Consider the following 20,604-nt stretch of genomic DNA (forward strand, 5'->3'; position numbering starts at 1 on the left):
GTATAGCTATGTAGGCATATACATGTTTCTGTTAGAAGCTAGTCACAGTTCCAGCTCATACTCAAGGGAGGAGATGAGGACACAGGAGGTTAAATGGACATAGAGGAATACTTACTGACTGTCTTGGGGATATGCTATTGAATTAAGAAGTAGAATGTTTCTTTCTTGACCTTTTGACCTAGGAATAGACACTCATTTAATTTATTTGAGTTTCAAAGTATTCGACTGATGCTCCCTGTGGTTATTTCTCTTATTGCTTAAAATTTATAACTTCTCTCAACGTCATTTTTGAAAGGGAAAACCTGAAAACAGAGAGTAATGCCACTACTTTTTATAAAGTAGGTTATATAGATTACTCTGATTTTTCCTCACTAAATTTTTCAATGGTTAGAAAGATTTCCTGTTCAGTCTGACGATCAGAAAGTGGGGCATATAGGGACTTCCCTGGTGGTCCAGCTGTTAAGAATCTGCATTTCTAAAGCAGGGGACACAGGTTTAATCCCTGGTCGAGGAACTAAGATTTCACATGCTGTGAGGCAACTAAAGCCTCAGTAAAGACCCAGCACAGCCAAAATAATAATAATAATAATAATAATAATAATAATAATAATAATAAAAGAATGAATCTATAGTTAAAAGTCTTCCCTTAAAAAAAAAAAGAAAATGTGTACAATGGATCTGTACTTGCTCAAGTTTACTAAATGAAGATGAATATAAGTTAGGCAAGTGTTTACAAATGCCATAGTACTAAAAAGCTTCCTGTGTGCTGAAGGACCAAATATCTAGACATCAAAAGAAAAGCTACAATCCACGCTGAAATCTGGTTTAAAGTGAGTCATGTTGGAATCATTGTCTTTCAACTCTGATTCTAATCCCATTTACCTCTAGAGTTTGGAAAAGGAATATATTGAATACTTTGTCAGGATAAAGAGTTCTAGACTGTGAAGCTAAATGGAAAAGATAATTCATATCTTTTTAGAACTGAGATTTCTAGAGCCTTTGTTGTTGTTGTTGAGTTACTAAGTCATGTCTGACTCTTTGCGACCCCATGAACTGCAGCAGACCAGGCTTCCCTGTCCTTCACTATGTCCCTGAGTTTGCTCAAACTCATGTCCATTGAGTCAGGGTCTTTATCTAGAGGAGTAAAATTGCTCTAATTTAAAATAGTTTAATAAAAGCATCTTATTTTAAAATAAATGCTTACAAAGCATTTTAGGAATAGATTTTTACAATATTAATATTCTTCATCAGAACTGTCTTAGGCTGTTTAGAAAGTTAATGCTTAATAGTTGCTTTTTAAACAACTTGAAATGATGTTTTAAAGTATAGATTTTAAATTTAAAAGTATTATGACATAATCACTCACTGGAAAAATGTGAACTGATTATTTGAAGTTTCCTTGTTTAAAGTTAACTATTAGATTTATTTTGTTTTCATGAATAGTTTAATGTTATTAATTTTTTCAGGTAAGATTATTTTGAAAAATTTGAAGAGTTTAATTTTTTCACTACTGCATTTCCTCATCCCCTTCCCTCACTTTGATAAATCTTAATATGTTAGAGAATTTGAGAAGCATGTCTGCATGAAAGCTCTATGAATAAGTAGGTTAAATTAGTTAACTATGTGAACTATGTATTGTTTTTATTTTAGACCTCCTAAGAAGTGGCAAACCTTGGTGGCTGAATGACACATCTGCTTTTCCTTCTTCACTACCAATTAATGGCACACATATCCACCAGAGACAGAAGAGATCAGTAAGCATTGAGCGGTTTGTGGAGACACTAGTAGTGGCAGACAAAATGATGGTGGGCTACCATGGCCGCAAAGACATTGAACATTACATTTTGAGTGTGATGAATATTGTAAGTTTGATCCCTCTATGTAATTTTTTAACTTAATAATTTGTTGTGAATTTTGACTAAGGTCGTGGATTTTTATTGTGAAATAATTTTGAGAACTAGCTCATCGAAAGTTAGAATTGATCTATTATTATTGTAAGATAAATTTAAAGGTTACTTTATTGTTCATTTAGATTGACTCATCCTCTTAATTACTCTGACGTAGGTCAACTTTAGAAGAAAATTTTTCTTAACGTAGATTTGTATAACCTTTTACTAAGATATATTGAGGGTAGAGTTCTAAGTGACATGAGATAAAAGAATACCATTTTATACACACAGTGGTTAATTTGATGAAAAATTGTTCTACCACTCTAAAAAAAATTGAACAATCACTTTGTGATTTTTGTCTGACTTTGTGTCTTTTCTTATTTTCTGGAGGTCAGGTTGCCAAACTTTACCGTGATTCCAGCCTAGGAAACGTTGTGAATATTATAGTGGCCCGTTTAATTGTTCTCACAGAAGATCAGGTAAGAATGAGTTAGTTTATAAGTCTAAAACTCTTAACAGACTGTAGAAATATTAAAAAGTATATTTTATTATTGCTACTCTTAGAAAGTTCTAGCTGAATATGACTTTCAGCTCTAAGCACTTAATATTTTAAGCAAATTTGAAATAGTTTACAAGAGTATACCTCTTATGTACAAGATGTATATATGTGTGTGTTAGCTATATGTTTCAGTATAAAGATGAGGATTTGCATGGCAGACCTTATAAGAGTGGTTTTGGTTGATTTTGTAGGCTGATAATCACATATATTCACATTATCTTTAAAGTTGAAACTGGAAAGAATATCTGTTCAATAATACACTAAATTAATTCTAGGCCAGATATGACAGAGATGAAAATTGGCAAGAGGTTATTCCTAGAAACCACTATGTCTAATTATAGTCCCACTTTAGTCTTCAAAAGTTTTAACAACTGACCTTAGTAATTTGTTTGGAACATTTCTGGTATGCATGTTGTATTGCAGCCAAACTTGGAGATAAACCACCATGCAGACAAGTCCCTCGATAGCTTCTGTAAATGGCAGAAATCCATTCTCTCCCACCAAAGTGATGGAAACACCATTCCAGAAAATGGGATTGCCCACCACGATAATGCAGTTCTTATTACTAGGTATGGTTTGTTGAAAGTATTTTACCTTTGATTGTTGTGTTTGATATTGTAACTATATTTGGAGAAAGCAAAATGGTACTTTATTATTCACCACTGAGAAAGAATATATTACACTATTATTGTGTTTGCATTAAATGAACCAAATAAGAGAAAAGAAAAGATTTAGAGTTGACTTAGGAATTTAGTAAATATCTTTCTTCTATTAAGCTCTATTCATAAAGTTTAACTGGAAATACATACATGTTTTGTTAATTGAACAAAACACTTGCTAAAGCAAAATTGAAAATTATGAGAAAAATCTGTCTTAAATATAAAAGTGGATTATTACTCTTTTTATAAAATATATTAATTATTCTTACCTCCAAATTGTTAAAAGGGAAGACATCAGTAGTTTTACAGTATATTTAGATGAATGCTTATTTAATTAAACATTTTAATTAAGAGATACATAAAGAACCATATTTGCTATACCATATGTTGACTCGCTTGTCTTTCAGGCAGAATTATTACTTGATGATAACTCAATGAATTCATATATTTCTTTGCAGTTTTATAAACCTCTATTCAGATCCACATTATTCCTTAGTCTTCAACAAAAATGCTGTGAAGTAGATACTGTTATTATTTTTCTCATGTAAGAAACAAGGAAACCAGTTCAAAATATTTAAGTAAAAGAGAAGGGCTCAAGTCCAGGATCCTATCTTTGTTTATACTTGGCTGTCTGTCTTAGTTTTGTAATACTTTGATTATGGTTGGTTAGAACCATACTGAAATAAACTAAAGATGCTTTTCTTTGATCTCTTATCAGTATTTAAAAGTGAAAACAAAATAAGTTATAATAAATAGACAAATAAGCAAAATGGAAGCATTATTCTATCTTGGCAAGTGGATTACTTTTTTTTAATTTGCAAGGCCATATTTAACATTAACATCATCTGTGGTATGCCCACAGACTCCACATTAGACTCTCTAGGTGGGGAGTAAGAAGTATGTAGGATCAGAACTGTGAGGCCCAGTATGATAATGTGACTTTAGCTTTTTGAAAAATATTCCTGTTAATAGAGTTGTCAAGTTTCTGATTTTACCTTTTTTAATGCTTACAATTGACTTCATCTACCTCACATTGTAGACCAAAAAATTTTTTTATGATATGCTTGCTGAATAAAACCAACATTTTAAAGTTCTTTGTTCATATATGTTGACTCATCAGTCTGATAAATTCTTCAATTCTTCAGAGTCTTATGGTCTGGTATGATTCCCAAATATATTTGAGGAGTTAAAAATATACTAGGAAATGTGCAAATATAGAAACTTTATATAAAGGTTTATATGATATGATTGGTGCCTATGAAATTACTAGAGGAATATATCTATTACATATATTTAGCAGAATGATCACAGATACTTGCATTGGTATCTGTACTCATAGTACTTATATTTATAAAATGCTACCTCTCCCCAGAAAGCTCCTGATGATTCATATTTTTGTTATTGTATCTGTGCTGGATTTTCCGCATTTTAAAAAATCTATTTATTTATTTACTTGACTGTGCCATGCTGCATGGCTTGCAGGATCTTAGTTCCCCTACCAGAGGGTTGAACCTTGGCCCCTCCACAGTGAAAGGACAAAGTCCTAACCACTGGACTGCCAAGGAATTCTTGGATTTTTAACTTTTCCATCAAATGGCAGGAGTTACACTAACAGTGCAAGATTATAAGTGTTCAAGTAGGGAAATACATCTGGGCAGTTAGCCACCCTATCTTTACACTGGCTACAGCATGCAACTGTCTGATTTATTACTCTGAATTGGCCCAGATATTTTTGAGATCCTCTGCAAAACTCTTTTTGCTTCTATAAGCTACTTTGAGCGCCTGTTTGATGTCTGAGATTTGATCACAAAATTTTCTTTTGAAATTTTCCTCCTAATGTTCAGAAAGCACTAGAAATGATCTCAGGACTTAAAGGTCAACACTATAAAGAATTCATATATCATATCATTTTAGATTGATTTCATAATGGAGGTTAGAAAAATGCCCTTTAGGACTGCATAAAATACCTTTTTGATTTGTTACTAAAGTCTCAAAATAACTTTCACCTTAATTAAAAATCTGTAATTATCTTTATTAGGGCCACAGAGTGGCTTATATAAATGAGTTTCTGAATATTATTTAGGTTTTTTATTGGTTGGAAGTTTTACCAGTTCTTAACTCTTCCTTGTATATTTTTGATTTGCAAAATTGAATATATGCTTATATCATAGTACCACTTTTATTAAAAATAATTATGACACTTCCATAGATGATTTTATATTAAGTTTGGAAATTGCTTCATGTAACTCATTTGTTGACATGTTCAGGATTGTGATTCCACCATTTGGAGGTAAGATCCTGATTTATGCTTGCTCGAAATGTCAGCTCACTAGGGAGAATGTATAATGTGTTCATCGAAAATTCAATTTTGTTTTAGGGATTTAAATGTTTTAATCAGAAAAACACTTGGAACCTAGTTATATAGGTATAATAGTTACTTTTGGAAAAAAGTATAAAAACTAAAAATATTATCTCCTCTTATCAAATGATATTTTATTGATGTAAATTTAAAGCAAGGCACTGTACAAAGCTCTCAGACTACCATAAGCAGACAGAAAGAAAATTAAAAAATGAAATTTTGTTGTTTTATCTTGTATCAGCAGTATTGAATTAATTAACACTAAAGAGCATATTAAAAATGATTAATATAACATATTTTAAAATGTTCATATACATTTTTTTGTGTGTAAGCATATGTGTATATAAATATATAGTGAAATTTGTTATACCTCAACTAGCTTTAGCTAACGTTTTTTTTAAAAAACTGAAGCTGAGAATTCCTTGGTAGTCCCGTGATTAGCAGGGCTTCCCAGATAATACTAGCGGTAAAGAACCTGCCTGGCAATGTAGGAGATGCAGGAGATGCAGGTTTGATCCATGGATTGGAAAGATCCCCTGGAGGAGGGCACAGCAACCCACTCCAGTATTCTTGCCTAGAGAATCCCATGTATAGGTCACAAATTGTCAAACATGACTGAAGCAATTTAGCATGCATGCACCAGTGGTTAGGTTTTGGTCTTTTCACTGGGAGGGCCTTGGTTCAATCCCTGGTGAAGGAACTAAGATTCCACAAGCCGTGCAGCATGTCCAAAATGAACAAGAAAAACTGAGGTATAATTGACAAGCAAAATTACGTATATCTAAAGTATACAATGTGATGATTTGACATACATATACATTATGAGCTGATATATATATTTGTGGATATATATATATATATATCCATTGTTGAATGTGAGATATTAAAATTCCTACTAGTATTGCATTGCTGCCTATTTCTGCCTTCTGATCTTCCAATATTTGCTTAATATGTTAAGGTGCTCTGATTTTGGAGTATGTATATATTTCCAGTTAAATACTCTTGATGAATTGATCCCTTTATCATTATATCATGACCTTCTTTGTCTCTTTTTCAGCTTTTGACTTAAAAAGTCTGTTTTGTCTGATATGAGTTTCTCTTTTCTCTTTACATGAAATATCTTTTATATGTTTTTTTTTCCCTTCACTTTCAGTCTATATGTATCCTTGAAGCTAAATCATTTCTAGCTCTGGAGAAGGCCCAGCAGTGTAGTCTTCATGCAGCTTCATCAGTTGTGGTTAGCATTGGTGAAGATTGCAGGAGTCCCCAATGGTCAGGACCCCTGCAGTAGCAGCAAAGGCTGCTGGAGACCAGCTGATCTCTTTTTCTCTCACAGGAGATATCACTGTGCAAGGGATTCCTCTTGGTGTTGGGTCTGGCTTGGAAGAGCCTACACCAGTGCTGGTGTCTGATGTGTGGGCACCTGTGGAGCAGTCATGGAGCTGGGGACTGGAATGCTAGAGCCTGCAGAGTGACAGCGGCTCTGGGGTTGGTGTGCTGGCTATACCACAACAGCAGTGATGTGTGAGTTGTAGATGTGTGTGAATTAGCCATGTAGATGGAGTCTGAAGCATGGCACTTAGAGAGCAGTGATGGCATTTGGGTCCAGGTGCTGGCTAGCTGAAAGTGACAGTGCCTTCAAGTCTTGAGATGTGGTCATGTGTGGACCAGTGGCAGAGCTGGAGTCTGGTGCATGGGTGCCACAAAGTGGCCCTAGATCCAGGTCTGGCATGTGGAACAAGTGGAGCAACTATGACGCTGTAGTGTCCAGGATGTGCTCAGGGTCGGGGAGTGCTGGAAGTTCTTTTCCCAGGCCAGCATAATAGTGGCTCTTTCTTGGGGTAAGCACAGTGACATCTCCTTCCCTAAGATCTGTGATAGCAATAACTAAATTACTTGGGTGGTAAAACCTGCCAGTCTGCTCGGGAGCAGCTGTTGTGAGGGCTCTTCAGTCTTGTGGCTGATAGTTTCCACCTTTCCTCTTTGTTCCTAGTTGCCTTTAGATATCTTCAGTAAGCTGATCTCCCCAGGGATCCTTTCTATGCTGCTGCTGCTGCTGCTGCTGCTAAGTCACTTAAGTCATGTCCGACTCTGTGCAACCCCTCAGATGACAGCCCACCAGGCTCCCCTGTCCCTGGGATTCTCCAGGGAAGATCACTGAAGTGGGTTGCCATTTCCTTCTCCAGTGCATGAAAGTGAAAATTGAAAGTGAAGTCACTCAGTTGTGTCCGACTCTTAGCAACCCCATGGACTGCAGCCTACCAGGCTCCTCTGCCCATGGAATTTTCCAGGCAAGAGTACTGGAGTGGGGTGCCATTGCCTTCTCCCCTTTCTATGCAGTTACCCTTTAGTTTTTGCCCTATTATGGTACTGTTGTTTCTTAATTAGACTTAATTAGATTCAAGCCCTTTCAGGACCATTTTTATTTGTGGATTCCTGTCTAATTGTTTTCTGTTGGGTGATGAAGGTTAATATTTCCTACTTCACCATATTGCTGATATTACTCTCCTTGCTTTATTCAATCTTAAAATTATACCCCATCAAAGAGCAGTTTCATGTCACTTTCTAAACTGATATACTGGCATTGATTACTTCTCTATGGTATATCAACTACCTGACATTTTAGTTTTGACTACCAGAGATAATGCTATCATGTATAAATTTGTCAAAATATGACCATGTGGTGCTTTTTTGAATAATGGTGCATTATTGAAACTTATCTTCCATTTTTGTGATCTGTTTTTAGTTAAAATAGTAGTAACGTACATTTTATCTGACAGTTATTAGTGCTCATCTAAATCAACCTGACATTTATTAACTCTTTCAAAATAATGGAGTATGACATGATATAATTAGTTCAAGAAGTGATTAATAGTTTGTTCCTGATACTCTAGAAACAGAATTTAAGAAGATAACATAGAACTGTGTGTACACTTAAAAAGTTGCACTTGCTACAAAAATTTTAGATAATCCTTATTATTGGTATCAAAAAATTGTGAATTAATGCTATTTCGGAGTAAAACTCTACCATTTGACATGTTTTCAAAAAATTATTTATATTTCTACATGAATCAGGAAATATACACCATAAATTTAAAGTCAAGTCAATTTTTAAATTTATCTTGAGTCAAAGACATTCAAGAAATCTATGTATAGTCTGAAAATAAGTAGAAAATTTAGTGACATAAGTGTACTTGCATCATTGTTTTGAGCAAATTAACATGACTAACGCATATATTTCATAGTTTTCTCCCCTAAACATGCATCAGAATCATATTTTGAATCTTTATGATATTATATAATGGTATATATTTTGCATAGGTATTACAATCTAAGTTGTTCCCTTTTGGTAATGGCTTTATTGAAATAGTATCTCATAGACCATACAGTTTACCCATTTAAAGTATATGATTCAGTAGTCTTACTATACTCACAGGGTTTTACAACCATCACATAATTTTAGAACATTTTTCCCATTCCCTTCATTCTCCCCACCCCAGCTCCAGCCTGAGGCAAGTGGTAATTTACTTTAGCTTTGCTTATTATAAACTTTTCATATAAAGGGAATCTTACAGTGTATAGTATAGATGGTGACTGCAGCCATGAAATTAAAAGATGCTTGCTTCTTGGAAGAAAAGTTATGACCAACCTAGACAGCATATTCAAAAGCAGAGACATTACTTTGCCAACAAAGGTCCATCTAGTCAAAGCTATGGTTTTTCCAGTAGTCATATATGAATGTGAGAGTTGGACTATAAAGAAAGCTGGGCTCCAAAGAATTGATGCTTTTGAACTGTGGTGTTGGAGAAGACTCTTGAGAGTCCCTTGGACTGCAAGGAGATCCAAACAGTCCATCCTAAAGGAGATCAGTCCTAAATATTCATTGGAAGGACTGATCCTGAAGCTGAAACTCCAATACTTTGGGCATCTGATGTGAAAAACTAACTCATTGGAAAATACTCTGATGCTGGGAAAGATTGAAGGCAGGAAAAGAAAGGGACAACAGAGGATGAGATGGTTGGATGGCATCACCGACTCAACGGACATGAGTTTGAGCAAGCTCCGGGAGTTGGTGATGGACAGGGAGGCTAGATGTGCTGCAGTCCATGGAGTCACAAAGAGTTGGACATGACTGAGTGACTGAACTGAACTGACAGTGTATAGTCTTTTGTGACTGGCATAAATAAAACTCTCATAGTACACACAGAGTGGACATTTGATACACAGACATTAACATTTGGGGTGGAGATTCTGTGGGTTAGATATGGAGCCCACATGTTTAATATTCACTATTTTAAATTACCATTGTTAACATGAGGAGAATGCAGTGCTAGTACTTGGCCTATTTTTAAACTAGTGTAATAAGCCTAGTCATACCATTCAGTATTTTTGCTTTTTAAAATAAGTAACCACAATTACTGGAATCCACCTGCCAAGGCAGGAGACTCAGGTTTGATCCTTGGGTTGGGAATATCCCCTGGAGTAGGAAGTGGCAACCCACTTCAGTACTCTTGCCTGGAAAATTCCATGGACTGAAGAACCTGGCAGGCTACAGTTCATGGGATTGCAAAGAGTTGGACACAACTGAGCGACTGAATAACTCTTTTCCTTTGCATGGTGTTTTCAAGGTTCATCCTATAGTAGCATATACCAGGACTTTTTTCCTGTTATCTTAAATTCTTGGAAAATTCAAGGTACGGCTCTTTCAAAAGTGTCTCTGTTGATAGGCTTTTCTTCAAAATATATACTTTCTTTTCAGTTTTTCATTAATGAAATGCACATGATATATAAATACTACTCAAAGTACAGATGCAAAAATTATACACCAAGTGACATAATTTAGTCTTTAATTAAAATCAGCATATTTATCCTCTTAAGGGATCATGACTATTTGCTTTGATGCTGCTGGGTTTTAAAGGGATTAGAATTTCCAAAGTCAACTAATGTTTTCAGGTGGGAGATTAAAAATAGCTATAAAAATGGTTTCTTGCTAAAACAGCCTGTAGCATACAGGTTTAAATAAATTAAAAAAACAATTTAAAGACTTGGAGAATTATATATAGGCTTTTTGATTATATATTAAACACAGAGGAAAGGGAAATTAAACATGGTACCTTAATATTTATTTGGTATCCATTTATGAATTTTTTAATCCTTAAGGAAATGCCAGTTAAATTTTTTATGAAGTATTGTTAAGCTTTTAAGAATATGCTGTGTTTACAGGCAAAAAAGGAATCTTGATTTCAGGTTGTGTGTATATTGATTTTTTTATTTTGACATTTTGAAGCATTTATTATTCTCTTACCACCTTGGCTTACCACCATTCTTACCTGTCCTGCTGCCTACCTTTTTTCTTCCTTTTTCAGGTTTTTTTTTTTTTTTAATCTTTTTGTCTTTTTCTTTTTTTCTTTATCCATGGCTTGTTTGTCCCTTAGGTAGATGTGTTTATCTAGATTCAGATTCCATTCCATTTGAGGATTATGACACACTTGCTTAGTCACTTCAGTCGTGTCGGACTTTGTGCGATCCCATAGACAGCAGCCCACCAGGCTCCCCCTTCCCTGGGATTATCCAGGCAAGAACACTGGAGTGGGTTGCCATTTCCTTCTCCAATGCATGAAAGTGAAAAGTGAAAGTGGAGTCGCTCAGTCGTGTCTTGACTCTTAGCGACCCCATGGACTGCAGCCTACCAGGGGAAATCCATCCATGGCATTTTCCAGGCAAGAGTACTGGAGTGGGTTGCCATTGCCTTCTCCATGACACACTTGTGTGACCCTAATTTTTGTCCAGTCTGGGACACTTTAAGAGTAAAAGAGGCTACCATTGACAGTTTCGGCTAAATAATAGGCACAAAACTAGTACCAGGTAAACAGGGTTATGGTCATCCCAGACGTTATGTATGTTTGCTTGTTAAACTTTGGTTAAAAAATGGAAATAAGAAGATACTTTTTCTTCAGTCCATGAAGATCAAATAGCATGCAATTTAGTAAATTGTCTTTGTATACATCTTGCCTAAAACTGTGTTTTATTTATAATGGGCATCACTAAATAGTTAAATCTAAGAAGGGTATGTTATAATCAACACATTAACAGTAAGTAAATTTTTATGTTGTTTGTATGGATCTATTTATGCACTTTTTTATTATGTGCCAAATACTTAGTGCTTTACAGATTTATATTTAATCATTTAAACTTCTCAATAACTGCATGAGATAGGTTCTATCATTATCTCTATTTTATAGATGAGGAAGCTGAGGCATGGAGAAGTTAAATGATTAGCAAGCTCACACATTAGTTAGAAGACCCAGAATGTAAACCAGGTAGTTTGGTTCCAGAGTACTTTTAAAGAAATTCCAAGGGTATTCAACAAAAATTAATATGGAGATACTTTACTAATATTGGTGCCCCTGGTAGGCAGTCTTCTAAGATGGTCCCCAGCTATCTCTGCCTCCTGATGTTCATGACTTTGTGCAATCAGCTTCTCTTGGATTTGAGCTGGACCTTGTGGTATCTTAATAATGAGACTTCTTCCTACTTATAGCCACGGTATATTTCTCCATTTCTTTAGGTCTTTAATTTCTCAGGAATGTTTTGTGGTTTTCAGTGTTTTCATACCTCTTGTCCTTTTTCCATGGTATTGTAAATGATACTGTTTTTAAAAATCCAGTTATTAATTGTTCATCACCAGTATATTCACTTTCACTTTCAGTATATAAAAATGCAGTTGATTTTGTATAACCGTGCTAAGGTTATTGCTTTAAGTGAAAGTTGCTCAGTCGTGTCTGACTCTTTGCAACCCCATGGACTAGACAGTCCATGGAATTCTCCAGGCCAGAATACTGGAGTGGGTAGCCATTCCCTTCTCCAGGGAATCTTTCCAACCCAGGGATTGAACCCAGGTCTCCAGCACTGCAGGCAGATTCTTTACCAGCTGAGCAACAAGGGTAGCCCTTATTACTTTAAGTAGGTTTTTTTTTTTTTTAAGATTCCAGTGATATTTTCTACAAAGATGATAATGGTTTTTGAGATTAGAGATATTTTTACTTTTCTCTTTTAATCATGAAAGATTTTTTTTTTTCTTGCCTGTTTCACTGACTATCCTCTCCAGTACAGTGTGGAATAAAGCTGGCTGTATTGCAGCGCCAGTTGTCTTGCTGTATTTCATTGTGTGCACTGTTCGCTGAACCTATGGTAGGCAAGGCGTGATCTGAGAGACTCGAAGAAAATTCGAGGAGCTGTAGGAACTGCAGACACATTTATTCTCATCTGGTTGACACAGCAGCCATAACAGTGTTCTCTCCTGGCTGACATAGCAGCCATATCAGTAGACAGGCTGTCTTCTCTCGTGGCTTACCCAATGGACACAGTTGTGACGCAGCAGTAATGCTGCTGCTTTTTAGGTGGAGCCCATATAGCAGAAGTAGCCTGTGTCCGAGGGAGTACCTTGTGATGCTTATGCTCAGTGCTATAAATGATCTCAGCTGTTACATAGTCATTATTTACAAAACTTGGAGCATGAGAGCCTAAACATGCCATCTTGGCTAGTTTGCTGTCTCCCCACAGTGGCAAAAGCAGACATCATTGTCTTGTTCCTTCCTGATCTTAGTGGGAAAGCATTTTATCTTTCATTATTGTGACGTTAGTTGTAGGGTTATTGTAAATGCCCTTCAGTCAGGCTAGCAAAGTTCTCTTCTATACCTAGTTCTCTGAGAGTTTTTATCAGGAATGGATGTTGGATTTTGTTAAATGCCTTTTCTGCATCTATTGAGATGATTATATATATGGCTTTTCATTCTTTAGCTTAATACAGTGAATTGCACTGATTGGTTTAGAACATTGTATCAACTTAAGTTTCTGAGATAAGCCCAATTTGGTCGTGATGTATGTTATTTTTTTCGTATACCATTAGATAAGATTTGCCAAAATTTTATTTATAGTTCTTTGCATCTATATGCAAAATGGCCTTCCCATGTGGTATGACAGATGGGCTTCCCAAGTGGCTCAGTGGTGAAAAATCTGCCTGCAGTGCAGAAGTTGCAGGCACAGCATCCCGCTCTACTATTCTTGCCTAGAGAATCCCATGGATAGAGGAGCCTGCCGGGTTATAGTCCATAGTGCTGCAACGAGTTGGACACAGCTGAAGTGACTTAGCATGCACACATGCATGTTTGAGGGATATTGTCCTGTAGTGTTTGTTGATAAAGTCTTTATCTGGTTTTGGTATTAAGAGGGTAATGTTGACTTCACAATGTGAGTTAGAGAACATTGTTTCCTTTTCAATTTTCTGGAAAAACTGACGTAGAATCAATATTGTTTTGCTGTAAACGTTTTATAGAATTCACAAATGAAGCTCTCTGGACCTGGAATTTCCTTTGTGGGGTAATTTTTAGCTACCACTTCAAATCTTTCAGAGATATAGGGCTTTTAAAAAATACACATATATTTGTTTATTTACTTGGCTGCATCTGGTCTTAGTTGCAGCACGTGGGATCTTTTCTTTCAGGTATATGAGCTCTTAGTTCCCTGACTAAGGATCAAGCCTTTGTCCCCTGCATGGGAAGGTGGATTCTTAAGCACTGAAGCACCAGAGACGTCCCTGAGATGGGGGGCTATTAAGACTATCTTATTCAATGTGGTTTGGTAGTTTCAGTCTTTCAGGAAATATATTTCATCTAAATTTAGAATGTATTGACAAAATTCTTCATAATGTTTTCATATTATCCTTTTAAGTAGGTGGTACCTTGTAGGGAGGCATAGTAATAATTTGGAGCTGTTGCTAACTGTATGTTAGATACAATCAGGTTTTGAGAAGAAAAAGAATTAGCTTCTATTTTCTTTACATAATGGATGATACTGTAGAAATTTAAGCAGAAAAGTGACATGAGCAAATTGAAAATACGTCCCTGGAAAGGGTATGAGGATAGATTGTGTGTGTGTGTGTGTGTGTGTGTGTGTGTGTGAGAGAGAGAGAGAGAGAGAGAGAGAGACTTAAGTGCTAATATATGCAAAGCAGTGACAAATGGGTAGAAAAAAATTCAATGCCTCTTTTCTCTCCAGTTTAGAAAGGCTTTTTAGAACCATTTGAATTAGCATTTCACTTTCCTTTTTCTTGCTATCCTGAAGAATTGGATGCCAGGCAAAAATCTTTGAGTTTTAGTGTTAGAAGATGAGGACTTCTTGATGAGTGATGTAAAAGGATAAAAGAGAAAGAGGAAAAGGAGATTTGGGGCTTAAAAAGGGGGAAAACTCCGCTTGAAGTTTATGATAGGTTCTTCCTCTTTTTTGGTAATTTTACACTGGATTCTTTTGGGACAATATTTACTAAATTCGCATTATCTTTCTTATCCACTCCCCCCAAAGTTATCAAAAATCAGCATCCCTATAAATGATATCTTTCTCATTTCATAAATTCTCAGCACCTTAATAATACACCTATGTTAAAGAAATGTTGATAGAAATAATTCTGAAAAGTTTTTCTAGAATAAGAAAAAGTAGTGTTTACGTCTTTTACCAATTTCTCTCAGTCTCTTCTCAGCTTACATTTACTTTTGGTATTTTTATTTTTATTTTTTCATGATTTTAAGTACCATCTATGGGGTTAGGTATGTCTATACAGTTTTAAGCACCATTTATATTTAAATATACGTCATCAGCTGGGTCCCTACCCTAAAGTCTGTATTTTTTTTTATCAAGTTGCATAGTTGACATCTCCATGTGTCTCAAACTAAAGCAGATTCCCAGTCTTTCCTTTAAACCTGCTCTTTCTGCAGCTTTTCTTTTTTCAGGTTGTCCCTGAATGGCAATTATAGTATTTTTTCCTGTCATAAAAAGTGAATGAGGTTCCAATTAGGGAACTAATATTGAGAAATTATAACTTGATACTGGGAAATTAATATGTATTTAGCTATTACAGAATTTTCAAGCGTTTCCTTGATTTCCTTGCTTTAAATTGATATTTTTTGTTTGCTAATCTCTCATATCTTTGTTCCTGCCTCCTCATAGTTTATGTATGTCATGAGCTATTAGCAAAATATACAAACTTAAAAACACTATTAAGAGGAAAGAAGATGAATTATGGTTCTTGTGAAGGTAAATGATGTATTCAGGGGATCCTGCCAACCAGTCCATTTCTCTGAAGTTTTGGGTTTAAATTCTGAATGAGTTTAGGGGCCTAAAAGAAACACTTGAAATAATACAGTAACTTTTCAAAAGTTTCTTCAAAAAATAAACTTTTCCATTTTGCTGATGACAAAGGGTAATTGAGAAAGCAAAAACTAAGAAGAAATGTTTATTGGGCTCTATAGGGCTGCAGTGGAAAAAGAAGTAAACAATTTAAAAATAATCTTGAAGTGTAAAAAAATTGTTATCTTTCTAAGAAATATCTTAAAGCTGCATTTATTCATTCACTAATGGCACCCCACTCCAGTACTCTTGCCTGGAAAATCCCATGGACGGAGGATCCTGGTAGGCTGCAGTCCATGGGGTTGCTAAGAGTCGGACACGACTGAGGGACTTCCCTTTCACTTTTCACTTTCACGCATTGGAGAAGGAAATGGCAACCCACTCCAGTGTTCTTGCCTGGATAATCCCAGGGAAGGGGGAGCCTGGTGGGCTGCCGTCTATGGGGTAGCACACAGTCGGACATGACTGAAGAGACTTAGCAGCAGCAGCAGCAGCAAGACGTTCTACAACATTAACATATATTTAGCATTTATGGAGTGCTTACTGTGTGTAAATTGTTGGGATCGCAGTGACTGAAATAAAAATCTGGGCACAGCTTATATTCTACAGAGGGAAATAGGTTATAAGTAAGTAAACAAAGAAATTCGTGTGATATATATATAAACTATGAAAAGTCTCTTTAATAAGGTGACTTGATTTAAAAATTCTGAAGGATGATGCCTACTGGAGGAGGAAATGACAAGGGCATATATATGTTTTAGGCAAAGGAAACAGCACATGCAAATAATAAACACCCCACTCCAGTACTCTTGCCTGGAAAATCCCATGGACGGAGAAGCCTGGAAGGCTGTAGTCCATGGGGTCGTTGAGGGTCGGACACAACTGAGCAACTTCACTTACACTTTTCACTTTCATGCACTGGAGAAGGAAATGGCAGCCCACTCCAGTGTTCTGGCCTGGATAACCCCAGGGATGGGGGAGCCTGATGGGCTGCCGTCTATGGGGTCGCACAGAGTCGGACACGACTGAAGTGACTTAGCAGCTGCAGCAGCAGCAGCAAGTAAAAGTGATGGTAAAGAGTTTAGCTTCTATGAGAATATTTGCTATAAGTACAAGCACACCCACTCTTTTCTCACTTATTTGTGCTTTGCCTTTCCATGAGCACCCTTAGCTGTCTGTTTATTTTGAAAAAATGCTAATTGAGAACCTTTTATTTACATTGGGTAGGGCTTGTTGAGGAGGGCTTCCTTAAGGTGATTTCAAGTTGTTTGACTTTCTTTGTGTGTGGGAGCAAAAGTGTCAGTGTTTTGGAGGCTTTTCCCTGAGATCATTCTTTTTTTCCAGAAAATAACCAAGAGTTTCCTGCCCATTTGCACATGTTCTGAAAGCAAGATGGATGAGGGGGTGGAAAGGTTCCATGCATGAACATTCTCATTTTTTTAGCCTTACGCTTTACCTTTGCCCTCCACTGAGTAAAATATGCTTGAAACCGAGCTTCTCTATTTTTGTTTCTTCAGATAACAAAACTAGAGGTTGGGGCTATTTTCTAGACTTGTAGAAATACCTAAATTTTGTGTACAGATTTTTATACCAATCCCAGTTTTCAACCTCTTGTCTCAGTCCTTTCAGAGATGGTTAATTTTTTTGTTTGTTTTCTTTGGTAGTTGCCACATGCTGGCTCTCCATTGTGGCACAGGGGTTTAGTTGCCCTGAGGCATGTGGGATCTTAGTTGCCATACCAGAGATTGAACCCATGTCCCCTGCATTGCAAGGTGGATGCTTAAGCACTGGACCACCAAGGAAGTCCCAGAGATGGTTAATTTTTAATTTTCCACTTCCTTTTTGCAAAGATAATGTATTTAAATCTTTCAGAAATACAGAACAAATATTGATAATGATAGCTGAAGTTAGCTATCATAATGATAATTGCTTCCCTAGTGACTTCGCTGGTAAAGAATCCACCTGCAATGTGGGAGACCTGGGTTTGATCCCTGGGTTGGGAAGATCCCATGGAGAAGGGAGCAGCTACCCACTCCAGTATTCTGGCCTGGAGAATTCCATGGAGTGTATAGTCCATGGGGTTGTAAACAGTGAGACACAACTGAGCAACTTTCGCTTCACTTCAAGTGATATTGATAACGAAGTATATGGAATAGACAAAATTTGTTAACTTTGAGATAAGTTAATATTAAGTATAGTTTTGTGACTTCATAGAAACTATCATTGAGTAAACAGTTATTAAAATGTCTACTGTCTTAAAATACTGCCTATAATATCAAACATGATTGGAGTGCATAGTTTGTAGTATTTTATAATTTTGTTTATAAAATCTTGATTATTTAAATAGAATTATTGTGTATTTTTTCTGTCAGATGTATTACTAGCCTTCCATTTATTGACTTTTTAAAAAAATACATCGAATTTAATGATTTAATTTTTGTCTTATTACTTAGAGTTGGTTAATTCTGATTAATCATTCAGTAGTATGATAATAAGTGATACTATGTATATATAAATTTATTTTTATTTCCCACTGACTCTGTTCCTTCCAATGACAATTTTTCACTTCCTCAATTTTTTTCTTAAGTACTTGATTATGATACTTCTCTAGTTAGAAAGAAAGCTTTGATTTCCTACTAATGTTGTGCAAAGGTCAGTTCAGAATAGACTGAACATCCTTTTGGATTTCTGCCAGGTAAGCTCTAGAAAATCATCAGGATTGCTAGTAAAGTACTTTGGTGTGTAACGTGGTCCTTAGGAAAGTTTAAATATGTAAAACAAGTTAATAATTTTCAGAAAAAAACAAGTAACTTTATCTGCAATGAAGGTTCAGTTCTGTTCAGTTCATGCATTCATTCAGTCGTGTCTGACTCTTTGCGACCTCTTGTACTGCAGCACGCCAGGCTTCTCTGTCCATCACCAAGTCCCGGGACTTGCTCAAACTCTTGTCCATCAAGTTGGTGATGCCATCCAACCATTTCATCCTCTGTCGTCCCCTTTTCCTCCTGCCTTCAGTCTTTCCCAGCATTGGGGTCTTTTCTAATGAGTCAGTTCTTCACGTCCGGTAGGTAAAATTCTGGAGCTTCAGCTTCAACATCAGTCCTTCCAATGAACACTCAGGACTGAGTTCCTTCAGGATGGACTGGTTTGATCTCCTTGCAGTCCAAGGGACTCCCAAGAGACTTCTCCAACAGCACAGTTCAAAAGCATCAATTCTTCAGTGCTCAGCTTTCTTTATGGTCCAACAGCTATACACGACTACTGGAAAAACCGTTGCTTTGACTAGACAGACCTTGGTAGGCAAAGTAATGTCTCTGCTTTTTAATACACCGTCTAGGTTTGTCATAGCTTTTCTTCCAAGGAGCAAGCATCTATTAATTTCATGGCTGCAGTCACTGTCTGCAGTGATTTTGGAGCCCAAGAAAATAAAGTCTGTCACTGTTTCTGTTGTTTCCCCTTCTTTTTGTTGTTAAGTGATGTGACCGGATGCCATGATCCTAGTTTTTTGAGTGTTGAGTTTTAAGCGAGCTTTTTCACTCTCCTCTTTGACTTTCACCCAGTGTGGGTACAGCATGTAAATTACTGAGCCTTTTCAGTGCTTATTGGGCAATACTCCTTGAAGCCCTTTGTTTCTCTTTGGTTTTCTTCCTTTGGCATGTAAGTACTTTTACTTTTACATAGAGTTTGTAAATGATAATGATTACATTCTTGATGCTGAATGTTTATTTAATGAAAGTGACTAAAAATAGTAACACTGTGTGCTTAGTGAACCTTTTGTCGACTTTAAAAAATATAACATGAGAGTTGCAAGTTATGTTTTATTTGGGGCTAAATCAGGACTGCAGTCTAGAAGACATCTCCTCAGGTAGCTCTGAGAACCTGCTCCAAAGACGCAGGGGGCAAGATCAGTATATATGTGCTTTTGCTGCTAAGTCACTTCAGTCGTGTCCAACTCTGTGTGAACCCACAGATGGCAGCCCACCAGGCTCTGCCATCTCTGGGCTTCTCCAGGCAAGAGCGCTGGAGTGGGTTGCCATTGCCTTTCTCCAATTCATGAAAGTGAAAAAAGAAAGTAAAGTCGCTCAGTCGTGTGCTTTTAGTGAAATGGAAATACATTCAATCAAGCACATATTTTTCCAAAAAGTTTCTGCTAGTCTCATGAAATTTTTTGCTAGTCACGAGGAATAGTCATCACCATGAAGGATTTTAGTGCTTTTCTAGGTATGCTACTGCTACTGCTGCTAAGTCACTTCAGTCGTGTCCGACTCTATGTGACCCCATAGATGGCAGCCCACCAGGCTCTCCCGTCCTTGGGATTCTCTAGGCAAGAACACTGGAGTGCGTTGCCATTTCCTTCTCCAATGCATAAAAATGAAACGTGAAAGTGAAGTCGCTCAGTCGTGTCTGACTCTTAGCGACCCCATAGAATGAGGACGTATCAAAGTTGGGCTCATAAAACTGTTCCTGAAAATATATAACTATCTGAAGACCTGTCTTGCCACCCATACTCGCCTACCCCTAAGTACGGAGTGCCTCATTTCTGCTCTTACCCTGCACTTCTTTCAGGGAATGGTAGAGGTCAACAACTGCAGCAGCACATGATGTAATCCTTGTAGAGGTGGATGGCAAGTGCCCATGGGAAATGCCAATTTGTAGTTGACACTGTCTGTAGGAAATAGTCGGTCAGTCATATCCAACTCTTTGGGACCAGTGGGAATAAAGACAATAGTTAAAATAACTTTCAAATCATGATTTTTGAACTTCTGAAGTACACTTTTTATATTACAATTCCTTTTTATAAATAATTCCTCTTTCTTATTTATTTATTGACTCATCTTTGTTGCTGCATGGGCTTTATCTAGTTGTACCGAGTGGGAGCTGCTCTTCATTGCAACGCACAGGTTTCTCATTACAGTGGCTTCTCTTGTTGAGGAGCATGGGCTCTAGGACACGTGG

General features: G+C 36.6%; 1 protein-coding gene across 6 annotated transcripts in view; it reads left to right on the forward strand.

Moving 5' to 3' along the window:
- ADAMTS6 (ADAM metallopeptidase with thrombospondin type 1 motif 6) overlaps positions 1 to 20,604 on the forward strand; it is a 289,127-nt gene that overhangs the window by 31,055 nt on the left and 237,468 nt on the right. For all 6 annotated transcript variants that reach the window (XR_011249658.1, XR_011249659.1, XR_011249660.1 and 3 more), the window contains exons 5-7: positions 1,651 to 1,862; positions 2,285 to 2,368; positions 2,872 to 3,017. Coding sequence is in view for 3 of the 6 variants with exons in the window: in XM_069556308.1 (XP_069412409.1) it covers positions 1,651 to 1,862; positions 2,285 to 2,368; positions 2,872 to 3,017 (442 nt within the window). In the remaining 3 variants the exon portion in view is untranslated. The remainder of the gene's footprint in view (positions 1 to 1,650; positions 1,863 to 2,284; positions 2,369 to 2,871; positions 3,018 to 20,604) is intronic.

The sequence above is a fragment of the Ovis canadensis genome, chromosome 16 (genome assembly GCF_042477335.2).
Source record: "Ovis canadensis isolate MfBH-ARS-UI-01 breed Bighorn chromosome 16, ARS-UI_OviCan_v2, whole genome shotgun sequence".
NCBI lineage: Eukaryota > Metazoa > Chordata > Mammalia > Artiodactyla > Bovidae > Ovis > Ovis canadensis.